Source organism: Balearica regulorum, chromosome 11 (assembly GCF_011004875.1).
Source record: "Balearica regulorum gibbericeps isolate bBalReg1 chromosome 11, bBalReg1.pri, whole genome shotgun sequence".
NCBI classification, from domain to species: domain Eukaryota; kingdom Metazoa; phylum Chordata; class Aves; order Gruiformes; family Gruidae; genus Balearica; species Balearica regulorum.
Window position 1 is genome coordinate 17,311,814 of NC_046194.1, and position 11,477 is coordinate 17,323,290.

The 11,477-nt window shown below is 53.7% G+C and overlaps 2 protein-coding genes across 2 annotated transcripts; one reads left to right on the forward strand and one right to left on the reverse strand.

Moving 5' to 3' along the window:
- The first annotated feature begins 436 nt into the window (after positions 1–436).
- SLC25A5 (solute carrier family 25 member 5) lies at positions 437–2,514 on the forward strand. Its single transcript, XM_075763534.1, has 4 exons — positions 437–673; positions 790–1,276; positions 1,393–1,533; positions 2,131–2,514. The coding sequence occupies exons 1-4, from the start codon at positions 563–565 to the stop codon at positions 2,286–2,288; spliced, it is 897 nt and encodes a 298-aa protein (XP_075619649.1). The 5' UTR covers positions 437–562; the 3' UTR covers positions 2,289–2,514.
- Positions 2,515–7,594: 5,080 nt separating this feature from the next.
- Positions 7,595–11,224, reverse strand: STEEP1 (STING1 ER exit protein 1). The gene is made up of 7 exons (XM_075763535.1): positions 11,045–11,224; positions 10,772–10,889; positions 10,552–10,593; positions 10,316–10,454; positions 9,708–9,797; positions 9,468–9,560; positions 7,595–8,723 (listed from the first exon to the last, which is right to left on the reverse strand). The coding sequence occupies exons 1-7, from the start codon at positions 11,166–11,168 to the stop codon at positions 8,661–8,663; spliced, it is 669 nt and encodes a 222-aa protein (XP_075619650.1). The 5' UTR covers positions 11,169–11,224; the 3' UTR covers positions 7,595–8,660.
- Between the last annotated feature and the right edge of the window lie 253 nt (positions 11,225–11,477).

Here is an 11,477-nt window from a genome sequence, read left to right on the forward strand (position 1 = left end):
TCCCGTGGTGCCTTCGTGCCAGCACCCGGATGGCGCAGAGGGGCTGGGGGGGTGTGACACACGCGGGCACGGAGGGCCCCGTCACCGCCACGTCGGCTGCCGGGGGGGGGGGGGGGGGGCGAAGTGGGGCCGGGCAGCTCCGACCCTGTTCCCGCCCGCGCGGCGGGGGGCTGCCGGGGTGCCCCCCAGCCCGGGGATGCTGGCTGGACCCTGCGGATGCCACGGTGTGTGCCCCACGCGGGATGCCTGGCTGCGTGCCGTCCGGCGGATGCCGAGCGGGTGTCCCCCCGGGGCTGCCGGTGTGTGTGTGTGTGTCCCGTCCCCCCCCGGGGAGCCGGCCGTGTGCCCCCCGCTGGGTGCCGCGGCTGGCCCGCTCCGCTGCGGCGGCCACGCCCCTTCCCCGCAGCCAATGGGCGAGCAGGACGCGGCGGCGCGGCGCGCCTCCGCTCACGTGTCCGCCGCCGTCCCTATATAAGGCGGCCATTTCAGGCGCGCGCCCCGCCGCCCGCAGCGCCGCCTCTCGCGTCGCCTCACAGCTCCTCGCCCGCCGCCGCCTCCCGCCATGACCGATGCGGCCGTGTCCTTCGCCAAAGATTTCCTCGCCGGCGGGGTGGCGGCCGCCATCTCCAAGACCGCCGTCGCCCCCATCGAGAGGGTGAAGCTGCTGCTGCAGGTGAGCGCCGGGACCGGGGGCCGGGGCCGCCCCAAGGTCGCCGCAAGGAGAGGGGGGGCGGCGGGCCAGGGGGTCGCGGTGAAGCGGGGCTGACGGCGACGTCTCGGCCCCCGCAGGTGCAGCACGCCAGCAAGCAGATCGCCGCCGACAAGCAGTACAAGGGCATCATCGACTGCGTGGTGCGCATCCCGCGGGAGCAGGGCGTCCTCTCCTTCTGGCGCGGCAACCTGGCCAACGTCATCCGGTACTTCCCCACCCAGGCCCTCAACTTCGCCTTCAAGGATAAGTACAAGCAGATCTTCCTGGGCGGCGTGGACAAGCGAACCCAGTTCTGGCGGTACTTCGCCGGTAACCTGGCGTCCGGGGGTGCCGCCGGCGCTACCTCCCTGTGCTTCGTCTACCCCCTTGACTTTGCCCGAACCCGCCTGGCAGCTGATGTGGGTAAAGCCGGGGCCGACCGGGAATTCAGTGGGCTCGGTGACTGCCTGGTCAAAATCTTCCGGTCGGATGGCCTCAGGGGCCTGTACCAGGGCTTCAATGTCTCTGTCCAGGGCATCATCATCTACAGAGCTGCCTACTTCGGCATCTACGACACTGCAAAGGGTAGGTTGACTGAAGTGACACTACAAGGGGGATGCTGGGCTGCAGCAGGCCTGTAGCGTGTTTCTGCAGATGCTGGTGGCTCACCTGCCGTTCTCATCAAAACCTCTCTCCTGCAGGCATGCTTCCGGACCCAAAGAATACCCACATCGTTGTCAGCTGGATGATTGCTCAGACCGTCACCGCTGTTGCCGGTTTGACCTCCTACCCATTTGATACGGTTCGTCGTCGCATGATGATGCAGTCTGGCCGTAAAGGAAGTAAGTTTCTACCTCCTTGTGTCGGGCATCCCTGAATCAACAGTTGGTGGTGGAGCTGAGGTGAAGGCAGAGTGGCTTGGCTTTCACCGAGCCATGTAGTTATCCTCTCCTCTCGTAAACAGCAGGGTGTGAGTGTGAGAGGGGCTGCGGAAGCAGATGTCAGGCGGGGGGACGTGCACAGGTCAGTCTCTGCAGCACCTCTGTAAGGTTGCGTGCAAAAGTCAGATACCCGTCAGTAGGTAGGAATGGAAGGACTTGCCCAAGGATGTTGCAAGGTAGTGTCTCTGGGCCAAGAAGAGACATCCCTGTCAGCAGGCACGGCCTGGCTGACTGTGCAATAGCTTTTGGTCTGGAAGTGTTGGTGTCAAAGCAAACAGTAGCTGCTTTCTGCTCGAACCAGTCCTTCCAGTGTCTCCTGGGGTAATGCAGCAGCAGCCTATCTCCTGGGCAATCTCATCCTCTGATGCGCTAATACTGGAGAAAGTCAAGAAACGGGAGGCACTTGAAGTTATGAAGCTGGCAGACACATTGGGCCATTTCTGACCTGGATGTCGGGGTCATGGGCATCTGATTGCTAACGCTGTCTGTCTCCCGCAGCTGACATAATGTACACTGGCACTATTGACTGCTGGCGGAAGATTGCCCGGGACGAGGGCTCCAAGGCATTTTTCAAAGGTGCATGGTCGAATGTACTCCGAGGAATGGGTGGTGCTTTCGTCTTAGTCCTGTATGACGAAATCAAGAAGTTCACATAAGTTATTTCCTGTTGTGAACTGGCATGTTAGAATATGTAATCATGGACTTGTATGAAAACCGTCTAGTTACTAAACAGTGACGGCTGATATTTATACAGGTTGGCACAGAGCAGTGGCAACTGCCTGCCCTGTCTTTATCAAGTCATTCCTCCTGATGGGACCCAAACATGGTTTCTATTTCAGTCACTCCTGCTTAAAGAGTACGAAGAAATAAAAATCTTAAACCGACTTTCCTCATCTCATGTTTGTTCTCACTGCAGCGTGAGGGGGGTGGGGGTCTCTGCACAGTGATTGTAGAGGAGGAGGAAGATGAACCACCTCCATCCATCCTGCACACCTCGTTACCTGCTAACTACCTGTGCTCTCTGTCAAGTAAACACAGTGCAGGCTACTGAGGAAGCTGCAGTGTTTCCTCCCCAGTGGAGGCCATTGGTGTGGGCTGGAATGGAGACAGGCAGCTCTGAAGGACTTTCCCAGCTGGTCTCTGCTGAGAGCTCAGTAACTAGAGATGATATCTGGTGTGCCACCAGTCCAGCCTCTGGCCTGTCTGCTCCCTGGGGCTGATGAAACCTCGTTCCTTGAAAGTGCCAAGTGCCTAAGCCTTCTGCAAAGCACAGCCTTCCCTGTGGTGCTGAATGCCTGGGAGGCTGGAGAAATGTCTGAGGGGTATTTACTGCTGTCTGGAACAGCAGAGCTGGCATCCCATACTCCGGCTTAGAAACTGAGCTACCTACCTGGACATGTTAAAATCCAACCAGAGAACATAAGTGCAGGTAATTGCTGTTCTTCTGTAGAGCCCCTGGCTAGCCTGGCCCTCGCGTGAGGTCGTACGCTGCAGGGATTTAGTAGCTGAGCAGAGACACGTGGCTCCTGTGCTGGGGCTGGGATTGCCAGGGAGGGAGCTGCATCCCCAGGCTCGTCCCTTATCCCTGGAAATTAAACTTGTCCCAGCCTCAAGTTCTGGGGGAAGGGGGAAATTCCTTCATGCTGCTGGGGCAATTTGGGGAAAACACTGCAAGACTGGGCAGTATGTGTGGCTTGGCCTTTATCCAGACATCTCTGGATCTGTGAGCCGCCCCAGTGAAGCTGCGTGGTTTCTGCTCAGGGAGCCGGGGTGGTGAGTGGATGCTCTCTGGGTCCTCTGCCCTCATCAGTGAGTCCTTTCTCAGTTCTCACATCTTTGGTCCTTTTTGGCTGCCCAGGCCTGCTCAAAGTGGTTCATCTCAATCACTGAAACCAATCTCAACCACTGTCCGAGGCAGATAAACAAGCCCTTGTGTTGCAAAGGGCGGTAGTTGTTTTTATTGCTGAAATCTAAGTAGGGCAGCCAGGCATGAGAGTACAGCACCATCCTGTCGTAGCTGGTGTCAGCATGCTCGGGTCCCTGTAATGGGTGTGAAAGTTGGTGATGGCAGATGGTCTCATGCCATGCTGTTGAGCCAAGAGCCTTCGCTGGCACATTTCAGCTGCCCCGGGCTCCTGTGGTGTGAGATCCCTGCGATGCCTGGTGTGGAAACACAATGGGCTGAAAGTTTCCCCGTAAGACACGGAGCAATGCCACAAGCTGCATGAAGCGTGCTGGGGGAGCAGGCAGCAGCCTGGCAGGGAGCTGTGCCATGGGCAGCCCTCTCCTGCTGCACAAATGCAAGCTAATTAATTAGGGGCTCTCAGCTCTTATTGCCTCCTGCTGCTGAGCTCTCCTGGATTTCAAGGGCCGTTCTGAAAAGCTGCTGGTTGCTGTGTGGGATACCTTTTCCTCTGCAGGGGATGTGTGGCTGGGCTGTTACTGCAGGGTAAGCACATCATTTCTTCCTCCACGTGATGGTGGGTGACAGAGGTGCTGAGCCAGGCTGTCGTGCAAGGCTGCAAAGGAGCTGAGCTGTGGGACCTGTAGGTCCTTAGACCTACAGCATTTCACACTGGGCTTGGGGTGCAGGGCTGGCACTGAGTAAAATGGGTTGTAGCTGCCCGTGGTAGTTGCTGCCTTTGGGACTCAGGAAACAAGCACGTGTTTCACAGCTTTTTTTTTTAGCTCTGGTGCATAGGAGATGTGGGGCAGAGCCCACAATGGGTTTTCCCAGTGCCCCACTGCTGGGGAGCACAGGCCAGCAGCTCCCTCTGGCCTGGGACCCCCTGGGGATTTAACCTCCCCCTCCTGGCATCTCCCCCAGGAGCAGCTTTATCTGTGGAGACAGGTTGGGGGGGGCGGGGGGGTCAATGGCTGCTTGTGCCTGCCACAGGAGCACATTACAGAGACATTAAGGGCTTTGTTCTTGCGGGGAAACTGAGGCACAGGAAAGGGACAGGGGCCCGCCAGCAAGCCGAGTGCAGTCCCTCCAACACGAGTGTTTTGCCCACCAGACTCTGCTGCCCCAAGGATGGCAGGGGCAAGGGGGGGATTCTCCTTTTAAACGATTCTCCTGTGGGGAGTACCGAACATCTCTTATGTCACGATTTCCTCCTCGGGAGCGGTGCCCAACCTGGTGTATCGGGCCCTTTGCTGGAGGGAAAGGGTGGGCAAGCGCCTGTAATGCTGCTTTCATCTTGGCCCTTCGCCCAGCGGCTGTAAATCACAGGCTTAGGAGGCGTTGATGCATCATGGCTTGCGCACAGGATAGTATGAAACACTTGTCAGTGGCTGGGGCTGGTGGCGAGCAGTGCTGGATGTTTGGAACGGCTCGGTGTGCAGCCTGGGCTGCCCACAGTGCCGAGGGGCTGCGGGATGGGGCTGCCCATGCTCCTGACCAGCTCTGCAGGGCTGGGACCTCACTGGCTGTGCTGGAGGCTGTGAGGACCACCCTTCGCCTGGAGGTTTGGGCGCCGGGCAAGGTGAGGCAGGGCCAGCTGCCCTCTTCCTAGGATTTGGGAGGTGCTAATGGCAGCAGCGCTGGGAGCAGGGCTCTGGGGCTCGCCTCGGGCAGCAGAAGGGAGGTGTGATGGCTGAGCTTCCCTGCTCTTGCCTCTGCTGGAGACTGGAGTGCGGCCAGGCAGTGACCAGGGAGGACAGCAGTGTCCCCTGGTCCCCATCTCACCCCACATCTAGGCTGAGCTGTGGAAACTAAAGGGGAGCATCATGGCTGGGGTGTCCCAGTGGGAGCAGGGGCGAGCAGGCACATGCAGGCAGGAGCGATTTTCATCCACCCAGCGCAGGCGGGGAGCAGAGGCTTGGGGCATGCCTCAGCAGGCAGGCAGGCAGCCCCAGGCTCACTTTGCCCGTGTCGACCCTGCACAGAGCCACACTTCTACCTCACCCTTCCATCTTCACGTCTCTGTCTTCGAAGTGCCGCTGAAGCCCGACCTCCTGCAAGCCGTGCCCAGTGCTTGGCGAGCTCAGTGCAGGGTCTGTGTGCAGCAAAGCTGAGCCCTGGGGCTGAGATGCCTCAGCTGGAGGGGCACGGCGGAAACCAGTTGTGTTGCAAGGAGTAAACCCACTCCTGGAAACCAGTTGTGTTGCAAGGAGTAAACCCACTCTTGAGGAAGTAGAGGCTTGTCTGAAAGCTTTCCCCAGGACCCCTTGCTGCACCTCTCGCTGCAGGGGCTGGTGCCTGGATCTCACCAGGCCTTGCAATGGAGAGCATCCCACCTCAAGGACCTGACTCGCAAAAGGCCCGTACAGTGTAGTGCTCAGGTAAACAAACAAATCTATCACCTGCCTGTATTTACAGATTTATAAAAGCCTAATGTTGGCTTTTACAGTAACACAAAACCTGACCTTTCTTTGGTCTGAACACTACTGCAGATTACCCAGTTGCTATCAGGGTGTGAGACACTCTACAGAACGGCTAGTTTTATCTGTTATAATGGGACAGTTAATCAAACATTTGAACGTGTTTGGCTTCTCATCTACCAACACCCCCAAGTCCTTCTCCTCAGGGCTCCTCTTGATCCATTCCCTGCCCAGCCTGTAGTTGTGCTTGGCATTGCCTCAACCCATGTGCAGGACCTTGCACTTGGCCTTGGTGAACTTCATGATGTTCGCACGGACCCATCTCTCAAGCCTGTCAAGGTCCCTCTGGATGGAATCCCTTCTCTCCAGCACATCAACCGCACCACACAGCTTGGGGTCCCTGCTTCCTTTTGCTGCAGTCAGCTAACATCTTATAATTCATTTAGCTCCAGAAATGAAGAATCCAACTTAACTAGATCTAGTTCACAACAATTTTAATTAAGAAATACATACTTAACAATGTATTGTCTCAGATTCTCTGTGCTGTAGTTGTTCCAGCCATAAACTGCGTAATTAGAGCGTATTAAAAGTATCTCGGGGGTGGCTAGCTTAACAAACTACATCCTCCCCTTTCTGACTGGGTCTGTGAGTGAGTCCTGAGCCGAACTAGGCAGATCTCTAATGAAAAGAATGAAAACCACTGACTGAACATGGGCTGGTCTTCTAGAACCCAGAAAGGAGGAGTGCTTGTGCCACGCTGCTCCTCCAGGCTGAGGAAGTTGATGGCAGTCAGTAACTGCTACTTTGGACAACCTGTGCTGAGCTGTGCATTCACCAAATTTTCTGTGTACCTCACCAAACTGTGAAGATTGTCCTAGCCTCCTTAACGCTAACAGTAAATCACACTATCTTCGAGTCAGCTTTTGTTCTGGGTGTCACTTGAAGCAGAACCATGCTTCATCCTTCATGACAACTGGAGACTAAGACATCGTCATCCCAGCAGACCTCGTGTGGTTCAAAACCTATTTTCAAATTTCCAAGTCTTTGACTCCTGCTTGGAAAAAACTTCCTAATTTTTATAGAGACCAACCTGCAGCCATTTGGAGCTTGGGTCACCCCCAGAGGAACCTCAAGGACCTCACCTGGCTGGACTGTGCTACACACTTGGAAAAAGGGTTTGTGTAACAGGGTTGTAGCTACTCATTCCTCCTGCCCTTCCCAAGTATTACAAGCCACCTTATAATTGCTTAACTGAAGAGCCTCTGAACATAGGCTTCTGGAAATAGGCCTCAGATTAGCAGATAATAAGCAGTGAACAAGACCAGCACTGCTCGAGTTAACCTGAACAAGTGCTTACCCAGGCTGGCATTAAATTGGCACATGACTGATGCATCCCAGCTGGCCAGCTCTGGAGCAGAGTTCACTTCCCTCCCTTATACCTTATTTTCCCAAAGAAAGGAAGATACATCCCTCAGCTAAGCAGACCTGAGTTTTCCCAGTCAGGGTTACAAAGCCGGAGGGGAAAATCTTTACTGAATAGAGGAAGTCTTCCATTATAATTGTGGGAGATGAAGCATCTTGTTCATTGTTTGTGTTATTTTATGATACCTGGTAAAGTAAGAACACCCTAGGAAAAGTATTTTAGTTCAAATCTGTAACATGGTATTTAATCCCAAGTACAGCAATAAAAACACAGGCTATAGAGCACTGTTATGACATCACACAAGAGACACAAAATATTATTTCCCAAACAAGGTACTTTACACACCAATTCTTAATGTTGTCTTTATCCAAGGCCTTAGTGGTCAGTGCATTCAAAACAATTTTTCCTTCTTCACATTTTACAACTCCAAATACTGATACTGTTTTGCAGAATAGGTTAGTTCAGACGTGCCGTTGTATTCTACTGTAAATGATCACCAATTGTATCAGTAGCTGCCAACTATATATTTGTACTTATTAGTGGTATAATATGCTGGCAGTTTTTGTTTTCAGTAGTTTAAGACAGGGTTGGATTTCATGTTCTTGTATCAGGCAGTATCTGTTGGAGCAGTGTAATTCTGTACAGCTGGGGGTTTCCAATGTTCAATAGGAGCCGAGACTTAGAGCTACAGCCAAGCCCATGCTGGGCACCTCTGACAAACCGTCAGGGTGAGCAGCAGCAGCATGCTGTCTGAGCAGCAGCATGATCCCCAAGCCTTGCATTCGAGTTGTTCCAGACTGCGTTGGAAGGGCGTGTGTCTCAGGCTGCTGCACATTTTGGGCACATTTAAAATAACGAAATGAACAAGCAGCACAGAGTTTACTTCTGTAATGATTTCTTTGTTGTACAATTGGCCTATTGTTCTAATACATTTATGAAAATCTTACACATTTGAAAACTAACAAAATAAAAAGACAGGTATCTAAAGGTGCACTGAACTCAGGAAGGCATCCAGAGAAGATTTTCCCAAATGTAAATATTCTGGCTGAAACAGAATAACATGTAGAGAACTGCAGTTTCAGCAGTCTCCAGTGCCATTGGAGCTATTAAAATTGGTACCAGAGTATCACTTATGTCAGAGAGGTACTCATCCTCCAAGCTGGTTGCAGCACCTCCAAGCATTGCCCTTGAACATGTCTGTTACTTCTGCTTGGTTGACAGATCTGCGATAGCTCCTGGTAGCTTTCTCCTGTCTCTGAATACTCAGCAGATGTGCAGTGTTTCATTTGAACTGGTTATCAATCAGGGTTCCTTTCATCTTGGCTTTCTTGGCTTCCAGCTCAGCCTGATTAAGAAAATTAAGACAGAAAGAAGTAATGTCTGGATACGTTTCCCTTCAGTGCTCCAATGATGTTTGGTCTTCTTGTCTGACCACTGCAAGCTTTTCACACCAGGAGCAAGAGCAGCTCATGCTCTTTGCTGACTCTCCCCTCTCCTGACGCACAAAAGGAGGACCACATTTAAAAAAAATCACAAAAAGCCCAAAACTAACTGCACAGGAGACAATTTCATACTTTCTATCCTCAGGTGGAAACCGCACATTTTCCACCTCCCATCTACTACTCTCCTGTCACAGCAGGTAAGATCAGCTGTGATGTTCTTGCCATTAATTATTCCAGTGACCCTTCTGGTAGCAGCTGAGCTGGCAGGTCCTCCACAAGGGCCTCAGCTTGCCCTGATGCCCCATGGCAAAAGCCAAAGCAGGCTTGAGAACACAGCATTAGAGGTGCTCTGGTTGGCAAAGCCATGGCCTGGTTTCCCTGTTCCTTGTCCAACAGGTCATGGAAAGTCTCCTTGCAAAAGCTATGCTAGATGCTCTTCAGTTAGCTTTATAGGTAATTGTGTATGATTTTAAATTCAGGAGGACTAGCAGAACATCTCTGTAAAACCTGTACAGGAAAAGTCATCCTCATGAAGCTACAAGTTACCTATGACTGTACCAGGACCTCTCTATACTTGTAGTCCTGTCTTTGGGTACAAAGCCAACAGATCTCAGGGATTTGCGTTCAACACCGAAGAAAACACTCACCAACTCCTGTAGCCTTCTTTTGCTCATGCCTTTGCGTTCCAGCTGTTTCTCAATCACTTTTGCATTCTGTGCATAGGAGTCTGCAATCTCCCTCTGAAACACATACAAGGTCACTTTGCAACAACAAACCCCAAAGCAACATCACCTCATCCAAACGATGAGACGATCACCAGCTCCAATCAGCGTCCAAGGCAGCCACCCAATTCAGATGTGCCTGCCGCTAAGGGCAACAAAACTCACCGCTTCAATCTCCTCCTCCTCTTCATCAATTGTGGAGACAGTGACAGAACTGAACTTGCCCATGTCTTTGGTCCGTTTGGTCATCATCACCTGGGTGAGAAACAGAGTATTTTGTTAAACCTTGGCAAAAGCTGTGCCACAAGGGATCGCTTCCCCCTTCAAAGCTTTCAAGGCTTCTCATGCAAGTCGTTAAGATTACCTGAACTCCGTGGGTGGCAAAGAAGAATTATCCCCAGTGATTTCTGGGCTTAGAGCAGAAGCAAAGTCACTGATATATAACAGATGAGCCAGACTTTGAGAATCACTGTGCAGACTGCTAATCTGACCTACTTACAAATGGAAACTTTCTGGTAACTGAGCCTAAACATCCGGCAGTGTCTAGATTTCCAAGTTTATTTTGCTTTCCTTTAGTGCTAGGACCCTAAGCTGCAGTGGCCTCTGTAAAGGAAAACTTAAGGCAGACAGGGAGAAGACACCAAACTAAGTTGTTTTTTAGTGGTTCTTTTCTTCCTTTTTTTCTCTCCTCTGCCCCCACCATTAAGTGATTTTACTCCCCACACTTTTTTGAAAAGCAGAGATAGCCTTTTTACTTCTCTAACACCAATTACCTTTTTGGGAGGCTCTTGTTTCTGAGTATAGATGTTTGTTTTCCCAAAACCCTGGCCAAATTTGACCACAGCACCGTCAACAATGAATGTCACAGGAGCATTTTTCTGTTGGTGTTGATAAAAGAGCAGCAGTCCACATCTGGAAACCGAAACACAGGTGGCTGTGATGGAACCCGGATTCTGGGATCCTACGGTTACCTCACAGATTCGGAAAGTCACTGAAGAGCCACACTCACTTGCCACACTTCTTCCTGAACTGCCGCTCTATGCCTTCTGGTCTGGGGGAGAGAGGAAGAGCTTGAGAGGGGTGCGCAGGCAGCGGGCACTGGTGCCTGGCTGACGGACCCCAGCCGGGTGAGGGGGCAAGGCCGGACCAGGGCAGCCCCTGCCCCGGGCCGTGGAGGGGCTCTCGGAGGGACAGCGGTGGGCAGAGGCCGGGGTCCGGCCGCGTCCCACCTGCGCAGGAAGACGCTCTCCTCCTCCTCCGCGTTGCAGAACTTGTGGGCGTGCTTGGCGGCGTCCATCACCCGGGCGCGGTCCCGCGGCCTCATCGGTAGTTTCTCCAGCTGGCAGTCTGCGGGGCAGCGGCAGGGCCAGACTGGCAGCGGGGCCGGGACGGCCGCGCACACACACCCACACCCCCCGCTCCCCACGGCCTCCCGGGCCCTCAGCCCTGCCGGGCCCGCGGCCTGGCCCCCGCCCGCGGCCTGCCCCCTGCCCGCGGCTCACCCAGCACCAGCACCATCTGCCCGCACAGGCAGTAGTAGACGTGAAGCGGCTTCTCCCCATCGTCGTACTCCTCGCGGTCACGGGTGTCGGAGCAGACGACGGAGCGGGACACCACCTTCGGCATGGCGGCAGCGGCAGGGCCCGGCCTCCCCGCCGGCCCGGCCCCCGCAGCAGCGCGGCTCCGCCCGCTGAGCGTGAGCTCCGGCGAGTGTTTTCAAGGAGCGGCGTCTCGGTCTGCTCTCTTCCCGGTTTTGGGTTTGTTTGGGTTTTTTTTTTTGAGTTTTGTTTTGTGAGTTTTTTTTTTTCATGTTCTCAAGACTCGGTCGTTTCTCCTGAAAGGGGAAGTAGGGGATGCGGGGGTGCAGCGGAGGAGCTAAAGGCACCCCACTTCCTAGCCCAGGATAGCACAGTATGATCACGTATTAAATGCAAA